The sequence below is a fragment of the Ambystoma mexicanum genome, chromosome 2p, assembly GCF_040938575.1.
Source record: "Ambystoma mexicanum isolate Mex_15411 chromosome 2p, UKY_AmexF1_1, whole genome shotgun sequence".
NCBI lineage: Eukaryota > Metazoa > Chordata > Amphibia > Caudata > Ambystomatidae > Ambystoma > Ambystoma mexicanum.
In genome coordinates this window covers 1,044,018,789-1,044,036,341 of record NC_090923.1, presented here as the reverse complement: position 1 = coordinate 1,044,036,341, position 17,553 = coordinate 1,044,018,789, and the positions used below count along the sequence as shown (strand labels likewise).

General features: G+C 48.2%; 1 protein-coding gene across 2 annotated transcripts in view; it reads right to left on the bottom strand.

Annotated features, from left to right (window-relative positions):
* Positions 1-17,553, bottom strand: part of DPP3 (dipeptidyl peptidase 3) — a 768,056-nt gene that overhangs the window by 615,390 nt on the left and 135,113 nt on the right. For both annotated transcript variants that reach the window (XM_069644934.1, XM_069644935.1), the window contains 2 exons: positions 6,856-7,179; positions 6,186-6,275 (listed from right to left, as the gene is read on the bottom strand). In XM_069644934.1, the coding sequence (XP_069501035.1) occupies positions 6,186-6,275; positions 6,856-7,125 (360 nt within the window). In that variant the 5' untranslated portion in view covers positions 7,126-7,179. The remainder of the gene's footprint in view (positions 1-6,185; positions 6,276-6,855; positions 7,180-17,553) is intronic.

Here is a 17,553-nt window from a genome sequence, read left to right as displayed (position 1 = left end):
CCACTTGTGGGGTTCCCCAAAGGGTGAAGATCTCCAAAAGAACTTCCCGAGCCAGCTCCCACTCGTGAGAGACCGTGCTCTGCCTGCTCAGAGCGTCCGCAGCCCCGTTTTCATCTCCGGTCAGATGAACTGCCGCGATCGAAACTTGCTCGGGAGAGCGCGCCCTGATCTACCAATCATCCAGGTAGGGGTAGATGTGAATCTCCCCTTTCCTGAGATACGCTGCCACCACCGCCATCAGCTGGGTGAAGACTCTCGGGGCGGTGGTCAAGACGAACGGCAGGACCCGAAACTGAAAATGCGAGTCGCCAACCGCGAACCTCAGGTACTTCCTGTGCTTTGGATGAATCGGCACATGAAATAAGCATCCTTGAGGTCGAGAGACACCAACCAATCCTGAAGTTGAAGGGCCTGGAGGACTTGAGAAAGAGTTACCACCTTGAACTTGTCCTTCCTGAGGAGCTTGTTCAGCCAACGCAAGTCCATGATGGGTCTCGATTCCCCCAGTCTTTTTTCGGGATCAAAAAAAAAAATAAAAGGGAATACCATCCCTTGTTCCTCCCCACTACAGGCACCAGTTCTATGGCGCCCTTCTCCAGCAGGGATAGGATTTCCTGCGCAAGGAGCGGATCCGGATGCTTCAAAGAGCTTCCACTGTGGATTGTCGTGATTCCGCTGCCGTAAGGGAAGACAGTAACCGTGAGCTATGATCTCCAGAACCCACACATCTGAAGTAATGGCTCGCCATTTTCCAAGATGCTGCGCAAGTCTACCCCCAACCGGCAAACCATGGGACATGGCCTCATGACAGCTGACACGGCTGCGGCAGTGCCTGAAGGCAAAAAGGCAACTGCCCGAGCGGCTTTGGCACCTCGAGTACCTTGCTTTCAACCTCTGGTACTCCTACGGTGGCCCCTTTGACTGGCAGTTCCTCTCGATCTACCAAAGGAGGAGTAGTACAGAAAGGAACCTCCCCTCCATTGCTGTCCCCTAGGACGAAAAGGCAGAGGTTGACGTACTGTTATGTTATGTTACTTTGCATTTATATAGCGCCTCATGTACCATTGGTATGGTCTCAAGGCGCAGGTAAGTTGAATGCCCTCGGGAACCGAAGTTCAAGTCAGTAGAGAGAATAGAGAGAGTCAAGGTGCGTGTGAGCACCGGATATGTGTGCAGCTGGTGTGGCATTCGTGCGATAGCTGCTTCTTAGCGGTAGGTGTGGTGACTGAGAGATCAAGTGTATGTGTCCGTTCTGGCAGGTTGTTATCCAGATCGATTCTGGCTGCATTAGGCCTGAGGAGAACGCCTACGCTGGAGGGTGTGTAGCCAGCAGTGTTTAATTAGAGTGATGGGGTGTATGAGGCAAATGATGGTATGAGAACAGCTATACCGAATGGTGTCATAGTATCGCTGTGTTCTAGTTGAGTGGTGGTGTAAAGAAGAGAGTAAGCGTGGAGATGTGCTATGGTAGTTTACCTTAGGTGCTTGAGATCGAGCCCAATCGGATAGTTCCATGTACTCCATCCGTTCCATGCACTCCGACTGTTCCATGCATTACGACCGTTTCAAGCACTCAAAACTGTTCCTTTCAATGCTCTTTCAAACGTTCCATGCACTCCAATCCATTCCATGCACTCCAATCCATTCCATGCACTGCTCCTTTCATTTGATCTACCCACGTTATCCTTTCTCCATACATCATCCATCCACATACGTCATCTTCACCCGTTCCACATACTTCACCCGTTCCAGCCACATACTTCACCCGTTCCAGCCACATACTTGTACTGTACTGCAGCGCTCAAAGACTTTGCTGCAGCTTTGGGGGTCTGCAACCTCACAAGGCTCTCGTTAACCTTGCTGCCAAACAGATGGACACCATCAAAGGGCATGTTGAGAAGTCAGGATTGCACATCAGGAGCAAACCCGGACTTCCGCAACCACGCAAACCTGCGTATCACGGTGCTCGCTGCCATGGACCGGCTGACACAGTCAGCCATGTCCAGACCCGACTGAACAGATTCACACATGGCATCCTTGCGGTCTTGCACGAGGGCTAGAAAACCATCCCGTTCTTCCCCTTTGGGAATATGCACAGCCCCCACAATTCCACAGAGTGTGAGTGAATCTCGCCAAGGCACAAACGGATTTGGCTGCCTTCAAAGCCATACCCCCAGAAGAAAATACCTTCTTCGCCCAACCATCAAAGCGCTTGTCGTCCCTATCAGGAGGGATGGTAGGGTATGCAGCCTGCTTCGCTGGGGCCGTAGCCGCCTGAACCACCAAACTCTTCGGAGTAGGGTGCGTCGACAAGTAGCAGGGGTCACTAATGGCTGGGCGGGATTTTTTCGGAAGCGACTTACCAACTGCCGGGAGACTCTCCAGAGCAGTCCAAGCCACCACCAGCCTTCTTTGCAAAGCCATGTGAAATGGCAACACCGGGTCAGTGGGTGGACCTTGGTCCAGGATGTCCGTCAGATCATCCTGATCAAAATCAACAGGTGGAGTAGACCACCCCAAGTATTCAGTTACCCTGGACATGAGACGCCTATAGGAGGATTCGGCATGTGTACCAGGCTCAGGCCTGCCAAACTCCACCTCCGGAGACGTGTCAAGACCACTGGCATCATGCAAGAACTGACGAGGTCTTCCATCTGACTGTGACAAGACAAAAGGTCATTAGGGACATCAGGAGGGACAACCAACTCCTCATCAGACCCTTCCTCCACCTCTGAAATATACTCCAAAAGGTTGGAAAAAATCCAATCTGGGATTAGGAACAGAGTAGGGCTCAAAAACAGGCCTCACAGATTTACCGAGAGCCTTCCTCAGAGCTTCCACAGCCCACCGGGGCACCTCCGGGAAATCCTCCACAAAAGGCGACGAGGGAATCTATGTCTTCGTCGGTGCCGACGGTGTCGACAACTTCAAGACCGGAGCCCCGGGAGCGTCCTTTGACGGAAACGGCACCTATGGCGTCGACGCCTTCCTCGAAGGCTTCACAGGTTCAGACGGTCTCGATGGCGTCAAGGACCAGGACCTGGATCTGGCACGGCTACGGCGATCTTCCTTGTCCGGTCAGGACCTCGACAACTCCCGATGATCACGCTGACCGCCCGAGCCCTAAGGCGTGCGAGTGGTACACCGAGCCCGGTCCATGCCGGCTTCTTTCAAAGGCGCGGCCGGAACTGTGCCTTGCATCATCTGCTGGTGGAATGCATCCCATTCTGCCCGTGACGAACACTTGGTGGGACAAGTCAACCGCCGTCTGGCAGAGTCCTCCGACGAGGACGGGGAAGGCGACCGGTGACGGCGCTTCCGAGAATGCCACAAGGAGGCAGAGGAATGGCAGGAAACACTCCGAGACCCCCTGGACTTTTGCCGACACGGAGAGTCACCCCTCGAGTCGGCGGTCGAAAGTCCAGCAGATTGACTTATGGGGCTTAGACACCCTACCTACCGTTAATTTCTTCTTCCGCTCCCTCGAGGTTTCGATTTCAGGGACTGGCAGTCGTCGGTGGCGTGGCTTTCGCCGAGGCACCAGAGGCAGATGTCGTGCAGGTCCGTGATGGACATTTTCGAACCGCAGTCCCGACATTTTTTAAAGCCCGACTTCGGGGAAGAAGAAGACAAAGACATTGCTTTCGAAGTAGAAGAATCGAGCGCGCGGAGATTCCGAAGCAAACACGTTTGCGGAAAAAACGGAACTGAGGCTACGGGCCCCGTGCGTCCTTTATATAACATCCGGTGGCGTCGACCCTCGACAGAGGCCCTTGAGGGACAACGTATCGACGCAGGACGCCTACGCCGAAAATGTTTCCGAAGCAGCACAGCTGTGGTCATTACCTGTGATAGATGTGCAATACGTCGGAGGACATAATCCCCTCGAAATGTAGAGATGTTAGCATTAAATGATAAGTGTACCAAACAATAATTCAGAGCTTCTTCCAGCTCTGAAGTGGAAAAGGGCTTTCCCTTCACCATGATTCAAATAGTCAATTTACAACAAATGGGTTCCTTTCCCCTGGCTTTCAAGTCTTCCAATGTTTCATAAGCACAATTCCTTGGGATAGTTAAAGGTACAACCTAACCCAGTTCCTAGGGATTTTTCCCCAGCTCTTTGAGTTTGGTTACTTGTCACCAATTTATAAAGTTCAGCTCATTACTCTCAGTTCACATAGGCTTGCTTTATTTAATCACAGGGTGGCTTTTCCTTAGGTGGGTGTATTCGATCTAGGCGCAGTTATCGGACCACGTGGTCCACCCATTACAGGTAACGCAACCAACACACCTTACTTCGTTCTGTTTCATAGGTTTCTGGCCACAGTTTCAGCTTCACAATGAGACTTGACTCGCTGTGTTTTCAACTGCCTTTGGAGCTTTATTCTCACAGATTACATTAATATCCACTTGTTCAGTAGCTTTCATTTGCAAAACCAACATATGCTTTCCAATACACACTCCTGCTAGGAAACACGGTTGCCGTTATAGTTCAAGTTGCACAATACATCATAAGCTTCCAGTACACTATCCTGCTAGGAAACACATTCTCTTGCATAGCGGCTTTGCTACTGTTGTATTTCTCTTGCTTAATTATTCTTGGCAATGCTTGATCATTGAACTCTTAATGTTAGCTTACTGGACTCTTGGCAATACTTGCTTTCCATTCACTTTTTCCTTATATTATTTTCAATTCAGATATTCAAAATCAACTGTCTCTGGCTTCAAAACCGCCCATACACTATCTGGCGCCCCCTTATCACCCAGGCAGACACCGGCTTTCTTACGGTCAGATTTCCCCTTTTGGCGACTTCCCGGAGACTCGTCTCTGGTAAGCTCTTTTCCTCTGACGTTTGACAGCATCCTTGCTTCCCAGCTGCTTACTGCAGAACTCTGGTCATCTGTCATTCCCGTTGAGCGTTCGAGAGCCTCTCTAACTCTCCTGGTACCTTCGCTCTCCACCGCACTGCTTTCTTCACTCTGCTTCATACTGCCAACAAGCCCCTCTCGCTCGTACCGGATCCTGCTCCATAAACCTCCCAGCATCTGAGGAAGGGGACTGTTCGCCGCCACAACTTCTGCCCTAGTACTCTCCTTCGTGCTTGCTGTGTTTCCCTCGAAACCCCTCAGCTGAGCCCGTTTTAAAGTTCCCGGCTCCATGGTAATGAACCCAACAAATAGAGTGCTCATATTTCTTCGTCCTGTTTTTCCTCTGTTTCAACGGTAGCCTCCTCGTCTTTGTACCCAAGTAGTGTGTGCTGGGAGTAGGTAGTCTAGGAAAATAGGGAAGGGACTGATAACACTCGACAAAGACTTGGGGAATATTAGGCTCATTGGAAAAGGGATCTGGGGGATACCGTGTCTCACCCAAAGGTGCCTCATCTCCACTCCCAAAGTCTTGTTCACCCAGGTGATCCTCCCTCGGATCTGAAAGCAACAGCCTTTCCCTGGCCACCTGGGGGGAGGATACGTTGAGGAAAGAAGTGAGAACGCCCTCTGGTTCCTCACAGCCAATTCCCCTCAACCTGAGAGACCCCTAGAGGACTTCTGGGATTTTTTGCTTTATTCCGAGTGGGATATTTTAACACTCACTCACTCACTCTTATGCTGGGAGATGGGGACCCTTTTTTTCTGCTAAAACTGCCAGAACCCAATTTCATGTGATGTATTTGTTCACGCTTATTTTTCACTGGACCTCTAGCTGCAGGGCCATTTTGTACTGCCTCTGACCCGCAATGTGTGGTAGGCCTTGCCCAAGATGCTCTTTTTTTCTCTGTTGGGAAGCTTTGCAGCCTCTCCCCGGAGAACATGACGTACCTCCTCTAGATATGGAATGAGAGCTGGGAGCTTCAAAGAGACCTCTGCAACACAATGAGGAAGTCCCACCTGGGAGAGAATTACTGGAGACCTTTTTTTATTGTATTTTAATGGTTTTACATCAAATGCGACATGGATCAAAACACATTTTGGATGCACGACGACAGTTACATAGAATGTCAAATAATGGATGCATCAGTGAGTCATGAAAAAACAGTTTTTGCTTTCAACCCCTCCCACTCCCATTTCCCCACTCCCTCCCCTACCCTTCCTCCTCCCCCAACTATCTTGAGGAAGATAGAAATGTGAGTTGCTGCCCATAAATATTCTCAAAAACACTGTGCAGAAGGAAATATGGGGAGTCTTACCTTGGGCAGGTTGGGGATAAACTTTGTGTCCCCAAAGGATTTGTAGTTGCCCATGTTGGCAAACAATCCAGCTGTGTACACCAATAGCGCCTAAAAGGGAAGAGAGAAAGTCAGAAATGTAACAGGTGATCTCTCACTGGCTTCCAATTACCTCCAAATAGAAAATATACTGTGACTCAGTTACCTGCTAACCCTCTGTAGATGGGTATGGAGCCCTAGAAAGGCTATTCTTGACTTAAAAAGCATTAACTCAAATGTAAGACTGCTCAACTGATTATACTTTGGCAGAAAAACTATACAGGTGATAGTACTCAATAACTGACCATCATCGCTCCAGTGCATCACAACTGTTTGGGAGGGAGGAGGTGGATCTTAATACTTCGGATGAGAGAGGAGTTCAATTTCCAGTTTATGCAATGCTTGGATACTTCTGTGGGAGGAGCCTTAAGGACAAGACTACAGTTCAGTGCCCATGCCCATTAACCTGGCAAATGTTTAAAAACTGAAGTCATTGATTGCAGATTTGCTATTTGGACACTGAAATTCCCATTGGCTACTCTGCCACTTCATTTATTTGGTGTTCAGTGGCATAAGTGCCTAAGGCCTCTCCACCATAAACCACTTACATTGGAAAATGCAATTAGATCCATACCAGCCAGACTTTACAGACCTGATACTCCTCCTCCGTTATGCCCAACTGTAGCGCCAGCCCCTTTAGGTCCTCGGTTTCTTGATGCCGGAAGAGTTTGCTCAGTAGGACAAAGATGGCAGGAGACTCGGGTGAGGTCTGCAAGAGTACCACCAGGCCCCCATACCAGCTAGCCCGTGAGAGGAAGTGGGCATACAGCTTCTCCTCACGAGAAAGCAAGGCAAAGGCTTCTTTGCAATCCAAGATGGAGATCCCGATATCATTGGGAAGGACAAAATGGGAAACATCCATCTTGATACGGTAGGGAAGGTGGGCTGTGCAGAGCAAGAGTTACTTCAATGCAACCTGAAGGTTGGGAAAAAAAAAAGTTTTAAAAAAAAATATTTTGATTTGTTTGAGATTTATACAAACTTAGAAAATCGATCGGCAAAGGCACGTCGAGGGATACTGTAAAACCAGCTTTCATCCTAGGTCATTGTAATACACAAGTTGTGCAACTTATTATTTTGCCTGGGGGAATACTCTTTAGATTTGAGACACACAGTGGAACATGAAGGACTTTACCGTAACAAAGCAGGTTCTACATTTGTAGTCAAGAAATGTGGCATGTTAGGTACTTTTATTGATAACACATGATACACCTTAATCCGAAATTAGGACTCGGACAAATTTAACTTAACATTATCCACAATGTCTCATCATTTGGAATGTGACGAAATGAAGCCAATATTCCCCTTTGGGCTTAAATAGCCCACTCCCTGTGCAATGCATTTTTTTATCCAATACAATTTTAGCATCATGACAAAAGGGAATGGTGGGGACTGATGTAAAAGAGGTTAGGAGAAGATGTGTGTGATGCTACACGAAAAAAAGAAATGATGAAATCAAAAAAAGTGCAAGGTTAAAGAACAAAATGATTTAAAGTTGGAAAATAAAACAAAAGCTGCAAATGGAAAACAGAGCTAGATCACCTGGTAGCATTGCACATGAAACCTGCCTGCATTAGAAGTCGCTACATAGCGTGATATACATATACTGTGCAGAAATCATCCCATTCTGTACTGAACTACATGTAAAAGAAATTAAATCAACTAACTTTGCACCATCTAGAACTGGCTATGGAAAAATATTCCATAGAAACAGCAAATGGCTTCCAACAACAACAAATTGCAGATATAAAATACTAGCAACAGTACAAAATTGTGGATTTCAAACTAGGAAGGAAGGCTTGTATACAGACAGATCTGGATGGACTACCCTATGGGTACTTTTAAGAGTATAATCTGCAAACACAAAAATGGTGAGGAGCACACCTAAATTAAATGTATGTCTAGATAAGTATTATTATTATTATTATTATTATAATAGAGTGTGTGAGACAGAATTACAACCCTGGTACTGGGTTGAGTACAACAAGAACAGAAAATGCCCACAATCTGTGGGACACTCGCATCTCCACACACCTTTTGCTACTGGGAGCAGTCAATTCTTTAATTAGAATGAGTTTTCAATAAAGATCCCCACTCAGGATCTTAGTTTTGCCCAAATACCACCTTTTTGAAGGATTCATCCTAGTGTCTCCTTAACATGAGAAGGTTTACATATTCAGTTTGGACTGCTAGTACAAGGCCTACACCAAGTAAATGATCACAGATTTAACCATGACAGATTCTTAACAATGTAGTTACTACAAATTTGAAATGTTCATGTACTAAGAATTACGATAACTTAATATAATGGAAATATATACGTTTTGTATTGTAGATCCTTTGGAGGAGAAATGTTTGAAAGAAAAACAAAATTGATTGCTCCTTGGGGGCTCCCCGAAACGCGTGTAGCTGTCAAAATCATGTTTATGTAGTGATCCGATACATGTTTTCCTATGTTTTTGTCTTTACTTTGTAGTAAAAAAGAAAAATATATATATTGTTGTATGATGTAACAGAGTGCAAGTGATTTCTTAAATCGAATTGAAAATATTTGGGCAAAACTAAGGTTCCTGTGTAATTATAGAACCAACTGGTGTCCAGTAGCAAAAGGTGGGAGGCAGACGTGAGTGTCCCACACATTGTGGGCGCTTTCTGTTAGTTCTACTTTTAGAGTACATACATCCTTCTCCGGTTTCATTGGGGTAGATCAGAGGTGACCACTACTGGCTAAAAACCCACTTATTTGAAGGAGTGTTGCTATTACTAGCAACAATGGAACAGTCAAATGCCTCATTAGGATCATGATGTTAGCGCAATTAAGCATGTGTCTTGTGATGAATCCTGCAGAGTCCTCACAAAGACCATACCTAAAGTCTCCTCCCAGGTGGCCAGGGGAAGGCAGCCGCTACCTGATCCTAACCCTGGGGGTGGTATAAACTGGGAGGAGAAGGGCCACAAAGAAAAAAGGACAACTCATTCAGGAGAGACACAGTATTTGTCCGTCTTAGAGGAAGAGAAGGCAACAATGCCAGAGTATGTAATGACTTCAGAGTGAGCTTTCCTTTCCCAAAGATACTTATCTTGATGATTGTGAAAACGGTCATGATCAGTCGTTTATCAGGAGCAACAACCCCCTTTATAATGTTGACCATGTCTATGGTGATAAAAACTCTTGTCAACAGGGGACGGTTAAATAAGAATCCCAGACCATTAACATCTTAAGTTGCATCCCCTCTAAATCAGAACCATTCATTGAGCTCATTTAAAACTCCTTTAGAAGAACAAGTTACTTAGCTGTGGTAACGTTATTTCGATTGGATATATTCCTCATCTTATGATAGACTCCCAAAGCAGTATTACATTTTGTGGAGGAGGGTGTATGCATTTTGAATGTTATTACTTTTCAAGAATGCAGCATATAACTGCCTTCCTAAATCTTCTCACTGTTAGAAGTATCTAGACAATAATGTCTTGTAAAAGTGTGGATAGTAGACCAGGTAGCTGCCTTGCAGATATCCTTTATTGAAACTCCCCTCTGAAGGGCAGAGGAAGTTGCCAATGCCACTAGTAGAATGAGCCCTTAAGCCTACTGGGGGATCCTTTCCAGCTAGCCGTTAACACTCTGAAATAGCCAGCATTATCCATCTCGACAAGGTTTGTTTGGTAACTGACAGACCTATCTTATGTCCTGTATACCCAATGAAGAGTTTGTCATGCTGGCGTCATTTTGCTATTCTTGAAATCTAAAAGCTTAGAGCTCTCCTTGGGTCGAGTCTATGAAATCATTCCTCTTGCTTGCTACGATGAGTTGGTGGATAGAAGGTTGGAAGCACAATTTTCTGTTCCAAATGGTAATCTGATACAATTTTAGGTAGGAATGAGGGTTTGAATTTAAAGCAACCTAATCCTTGTAAAAGGTGGTAAACTGAGTGTTACATGTGACCTTCAGCCTTCTTAGGTTTACTTGCAAGCTTTATTACTAGGTTCTCAAGATAGCTTTACAAGCAGGTTACACAGATTACAAGTAAATTACATGGATAGGACAAACACTGGCTCCCATCACCCAAGCAGGGGTTTTCCCAACTGCCTGAACTAGAACCCTCACCCATACATTCTGTCATTCAGAGATCAACACTCCACATGACATCACAGCATTCCTGAATACCTGGACAAGCACTTCACAACACAGAGGGTTACAGGAAAAGGCCGGCAACTCAATCTGTGTGCTTCTATCGCAACCAACAAAATAGTTTTCAAAGTTAATAATCTTAATGGACAGGAATGGAGTGTCTCAAAAAGGTGCACACATCAAAAACTTTAAAACCAAATTAAGGTTCCAAGTTGTGACTTGGAAAGGTGTTAGAGGAAAGAAATGTGGGTGTCCCTTAAGAAGTTATTAACAGTATTTTGAAGTATGATGTCTCCTCCGAGGTGCGCTAGAATGTAGAGAGCGGTGCCAGATAACCCTTAATTATTCAAATCTGGAGACCCCGATTTGCTAAATGTAGTAGAAACTATGACACCGTAGGTATATCACATTGAAAAGGGTCCACATCCTTTTCGCTACACCAGCTGCAGAACTTGTTCCAATGCTTGAAGGTTGAGTGTCTTGACCTTTGGATGGAGAACCCGACCCTCCTCTCCCGAGAGAAGGTCCTCTCTTTGTGGAAAACGCATTGGAGGGCAGATGGACATGTCCAGAAGGTCCGGGTACCAAGACCTCCTGGCACAATCCGGAGCAATTAGAATCATGGATTTCCTGAACTTTCTCAACCTCCTGATCACGTGAGGAATGACGGGGACTGGAGGAAACGCGTAAGCAAGTGGAAACTCCCAGTCCACCATGAACGCGTCTCCTAGAGCCCTTCTTGGGGGAAACTAACTGGAGCAAAACAGTTTGCACTTCTGGTTGACACTGGTCATGAACATATCCACTTGAGGGGATCCCCAAAGGTGAAGATCTCTTGAAGGACTTCCTGAGCTAGTTTCCACTCGTGGGACACTGTGCTCTGCCTGTTCAAAGCATCCGCCGCCGCGGTCTCCCTCGCCGGCTAGGTGAACTGCCGACAGGGATATTCCTTCTTGTAATTGCCCAGAACCAGAACTGTATTGCCTCTCTGCACAGTGGTAGTGACCATACACCACCTCTTGTTGAGGTAGTACATGGGCACTGTGTTGTCCGTCATTATCAGGACATTCTTTCCCCATACAGAAGGGAGAAAAGCCTTCAGCACTAGTCTGATTGCCCTCAGCTCCAAGAGGTTGATGTGTACTTTAGACTCCGATGGAGACCAACGACCGATGACTGTCAGATCGTTGGCGTGGGCTCCCCACCCAGTAAGTGAGGCACCGCCGGCCATGGTTGCCAAAAAGTTCTCCCTTCAGAATTTTGTCCTTGCAGGCCCACCACATAAGATCCTGATGCGACTCTGCTTGGAACCTGAAGGCCTGACATTCTGCCTGAGAATTGGCACAATTAGTCCCGAGAGCCCATTGGAGGAACGTCATGCTCAGGTGAGCCTCTGGCAACAGGAAAATTCAGGATGCCATGAGGCCGAGCAACCTCAAAAAAGTCAAAGGCCGGAAGAAGCTGGGCTTTCTGGAATTTGGTTACCATCTGCAGAATGTTTTGAGCCCTCACCTCCGGTGGCAAGGCTTTTCCCAGAGGATGCATCCAGGATCACTCCGATGAATTGGAGCTTGTGAGATGGTATCATATGGGACTTCTTGTAATTGAGGGAGGGAGCAGCCCAGTTTGTGGAGAGTGGCAGGTTACGCTGAGATGTTCAAGGGCTTGTTTGGGTGAACGTGCCTTGATCAGCCAATCGTCCAGGTAGGTGTAGACGTGAATCTCCCCCCCCTCTCCTGAGACTAGCTGCCACCACCACCATTTACTTGGTGAAAACCCTTGGGGTGAAGGTCAGTACAAATGGCATGACTCGAAAATGATAATGAGAGCCGCCAATGCCGAACCTCAATTACTTTCTGTGCTTGTGATGGATTGGCACAAGAAAATAAGCATCCTGAAGGTCCAATGACCCCATCCAATCCTGGAGCTGCAGGGAGGGCCTGAAAGATCTGAAAGTTTGACCATCTTGAACTAGTCCTTCCTGAGGAACTTGTTCAAGCATCTCAAGTCCAAGATGGGTCTCAGTCCTCCGTCCTTCTTGGGGATCAGGCAATAGCGAAGAGTACCATCTTTTGTTCCTCTCCATTGCAGTCACTGGCTCTATAGCACATTTCTCTAGCAGGCTCAAAACGTCCGGCAACAGGAATGGATCTGGAACATTTAGCAAATGTCTTCCCAGTGGATGATCCGGAGGTATCTGTATAAAAGGGGAGGCCGTAATCTTGGGCTACTGTTGCCCATGCCCATGCATTCAAAGTAATACCTCACCATTCTTTCAGATGATGCGACAGTATGCCTCCCACCGGGGTGTGGTGAGTCAAGACCTCAGAGGTTTTGAAGTGGCTGAAGCAGCAGCTGATGGCAAAGACGCTGCTGCATGGACGGGCTTTGCACCTCTCCCTTGTCCACCACGAAGGAATCTTCTTTGTCTTCTTTGTCCTCTTTGACCAGCCTGTCCTCTCGCTCTTCCAACTGGGGAATAGAAACAAAAGGACCTACCCTCCAAGATGATCTGCTAAGGTGAAATGGCTGTGTCTGCCTGATGGCAGCACATTAGGACGTGGCTGCCGCATTTGAGGTCTGCAGCTTTTCAAGGCTTTTGTCAGCCTCATTACCAAATCGATGAGAGCCTTCAAAGGGCATGTTGAGTCTAGATTGTACATCAGGTGCAAAACCTGACTTCCGCAACCACGCAAATCTGCATCTTACAGTGCCTCCCACCATGGATCTGCTGATGCGGTCTGCAGAGTTCAGACCTGACTGAAGAGACTCACACATAGCCTCTTTGCCATCTCTTATGAAGCCGTCTCCTCCCCTTCGGGGATGTGATCAGCCGCCATAGCTACATAGTCCTACAGGGTGGATGTAAATTTCCCAGTCCACATGTAGACAGACTTTAAAGCCATGCTTCCAGCAAAAAAAGCTATTTTCGCCCATGAATCAATACGTTTATCAACCCTATCTGGAGGGGTAGTGCCTGGATCACTAACCTTTCTGGTGTCAGATGTTTTGACAGGTAGCTTAGGTCGCTACTGGATGGCCTTTATTTCCTGGTGAGTTTTCTATTAACTGCAGGACTAGATTCCGGAACCTCCAAGTTTGCCATTACTCTTTTTTGGAGTGCCACATGAAAGTATCGGATCACTTTGTGGACCTTTGTCCAATATGTCCGTCAGAACATTCTGCTCAAATGGTGGAGCAGAGCTACTCCATTCTTAAAAATCTATAAACGTGGGGGGTGCTGCTGAACAGCCGACTGATGCAAAGGTAGGAATCTGCAGCTCCGCCGGGGCTGCCTACAATCCTTATGAAAATCCTACTTTCTGACCGAAAACCTGGGTGCTGCTGATACTGGAGGAAGGGGGAGTGTATCCACGCCACCCTCACAAACTTTGGTGATAAACCGGAGCCACCTGCATGAAATCGGAGCGGTTTTGTCCTCCGGCTCTGCCCATGCATTTGCAGCGTCCTGGGCCGTGTGGAGCCTTTGGAGACCAGGAAGAGGAGGAGGAGGAGGAGCACCACTGGACCGCTGGGCTCACGCCGACAACGACGGGCCGGATCGCGTCGGACACCCGAGGCCAAACTATTCACAGCTGCCCCCCGGAAGCCAAGCCGAATGCAGCAGGCGAAACTTTGAGGGTGCCCTGGACCCGTGTGCTGCTACGTAAAGGCTAGCAGGCCGGGTACGGACAATTGGCGGCAGGGACAGCACACAGGAGCAGTGCAGGGTGGACTGCGCAACGAGACCCAACAGGTGGGCGACACCAACACCCAATTGAGGGGCGGGGAATAAAAATCGTGAAGACGATCAAGACCGTCTTCACTGTGTGACGAGGGGCACACCATCCAGAGGCCCTCTCCGCCGCAGTAGGGCACCCCTCGTCATGCAGGAAGTGTTAACGCGCAACAGGGGCGGGGCCTTAGGCCACAATACGGTCTACCAAGTAAGTGGATCACCGGAAATGCAAGGCGAACCTGGGCACACTTGCAAACCACAAAAGGAGAGCAGAGGGGGAGGAACTTTAAATGCACTGCTAATTTCAAGAGAGCTTGGTGACACACAGGCCTATGGCAAATAGTGCCATGACAGGTACGGAAGGCTGCTGAAAGCACTGAGGACTTACAGGCTGATTGGTCATCTCAATCACCGTACCGATAACTCTTCCCCTGAGACAAGACATGGGGCACACCTCAAGCGGTGCCCACCACCTGAGGCGTGAGGGACACTAAATTATTCACAGCCCACTGTCCTCTGACTGCATGATTGGTACTTTCCAGGCCCCCAAGGCCTGAAACACACGAGGAGGCGGATCGAATAGACAACACGCTTCCACATACGAGAGCGGATATAGACGCGGCAACACACAGGCACTGCGCATCGCAGGAGACCCCAGAGCCATCCTGCTTGGGCCCCCTCTGCCCCCTCACACTGGTTTCGAACGACAAGACATAGCAGGTGGCCACAGTGAGACTACCTACTTTACCACGCACAGGGCCACCAGGTACTACATGGTACCATAGTGGACTACTGCCCCCGGGCTGCTCCACCACATCTGAGAGATGGTGAAGAATATGCCCCGCAGAGGAGCAACGCAGCACAAAATTGATAAGTACACACTGAGCGCCCCGGCAAAGCCCCCCGGGATGACAGACAACATGGGGAGCGACACCACAATAGGGGGCGCAAACCAGATCCAGTCGCCTACAGATATTATGGCGGCCATCGTGACCAAAATTGATGGCCTTGCCTCCGAAGTTTCCTTCTTGCGGCAAGACCTGAGAAACTTGACATACCGGCTTGGAGAAACAGAGCAGCGGATATCCGACCCCAAGGACACTGTCAAGAAGATGGAGGACTGCCGGGAAACAAATGGAGCGGAAACTCGCCATTTTAGAGAACAGAGCAGAGGACAGCGAAGAGGTCCCGCCGCAATAATCTCTGCATACTCTGCCTTCCAGAATGGAAGAGGGGCCCGCCATGGAACTCTCCCTGGAAAGCTGACTCTCAGACCTCATGGCTCCCAAAAACTCTCAAACTTCTCCTCCATTGAGAGGGCGTATAGGGTCCCAGCTGGCAGACTGGTTGCCAGGGGTCCCCGCGCACATTGATCACCAGAATTATTAACTATAGAGTTCACAATACACTCCTTCATATGGCAAGAGCAACTGGCCCGATCACATACAACGGCAACCGGATAGGGTTATTCCCTGATTATACGAAAGAAGTCCAGAAGTCACGACAATCTTACAATTCAGTAAAGAAAAAACTCTCGTCTTTGGGCATCAAATTTCTTCCCGGCTACCTTTAAGCTGAATTACAACAGTACAGTCCATGTGTTCCACAATCCCTGTGAGACCTAGAAATGGCTAGAAACACTTCCTTTGTGCTCCACGCCCTGACAGTCTGAGAGACCGTACACCCCGAAAAGATAACACCGGGGATACCCAGACCCCTGAGCAAAATATGCCAACGCGCAAAGAAAACGGGAACGCAGGATCACCGGAGCGAGCAGGGCACTCCTAAAGTCCGGAGGCACACAAAGTGATCAGCGAGAGCCCGCAGGGATGTCTGGAGGTGGCGTCCCCACCGGCCTCCCATGTGGATGAAACACTTCACCGTTATGAATGAAACCCTAAATCTGGCAGCCCTGGATGGAGGCGAAGAGAAATAGACAGCCCCCGAGGTTTCCCCCAAATAGGTTTTCATGCGTTTATGGTTACATGAGTTTGGGCGACAGGTGGTTCTGTTTGGGGGGGGGGGCGAAGTGCAGGGTGGGGGGGGGAATGGGGGGAGTTCATGGGGTATGGTTTGTAGGTATTGGGGGAAATCGGTATAAAAGGTTCACTATTAAACTGGATAGAAAATGGAAACAGGGTACCCTCTCTGCCCAGATTGAGGAATGAGAGATTTCAATGTTTACAAATTAGAAAGGTTCGACAGTTGTGGTTTGAATTGTATGGGTGTGAGGCAGCAACGGAGTTGGCATGGAGCAGACACCAGGGTTTGAAACTGGAAGGGGCACCCGATGTGGGGTGGGTCCCCAAATACACAATATCCTCCTCAGACGCGACAGACAATGCTCATGCAGACCTGACACAGGAGGGACAGATCTCCCCGATGACCTGGAACGTTAACAGCCTGGGCTCCTGCATAAAACGGAAACTGGTGCTTCAATATCTTGATCGATATTACCCTGATGTTGCCTTCATCACAGAAACCCATTTTATGGGTACTAACTGCGGGTTCTTTAAAAGGTCTAATTACCCACATATATATCAGACTGGATTCTCTAGGTGCGCCAGGGGCACGATGATTCTCCTTCATGAGAGAGTGCCATTTCAAGTTAGGAAAGTGAGAGCGGACCCCCGGGGCAGGTTCGTGGTGGTACTTGGTGACATCTGGGGAGAGACCTTGGGCCTTATTGCAGCCTACGTGCCCCCCACACTTACAGCGGAGCTCCTTAGTGAGCTACAAACAATAATGATAGAAGAAAGGGCGGACTCCTGGCCTGTGGGCGGGGACTTTTAATGAGGTTATGGAGGCCGCTCAAGACAGAACACACAGGGGCAACAGGGCTTGGGATGTCGCAACCAAATTATACACCTTTGTGGAGGCAATGGGGCCATTTGATACGTGGAGGGCATTGCACACCTCAGACACAGAAAATTTTACTCCAATGCACACAAGTCGTTCAAGACTGGACTATGTCCGCATTCCCAGGAATATGACCCATAGGTTAATATCTGCCAAATTCCTTGCAAGAGGGATATCAGATCACCCCCGCCCTACTGATAAAACTGAAGGGCACACACACAGCATAAATTGGAAGCCAGTCGGCTCTTGAATACTTATTATCTAGGGATACCTGAAATTGTGGAGGGGCTCTCTAATAAGGCCTCAGAGTAATTTGACCTCAATGAAGGGTCTGTAGATTGCCCAATTACGAGATGGGAAGCGTATAAGACAGTCCATTGTGGGGAAGCTATTTCCTTGATGGCTGCCCATCATAAGCAACACACTAAAGAGGTTGCTGAGGCAGAGAGTCAAGTGTTCAGGCGAGAGGAACAAATGCTAGAGGAGGGGACCCAAACCGCACATGAAGCCCTGATAACGGCCCAAGAGGTTTCTAAAAACACCGCCCTGGATAATGCGTGGGC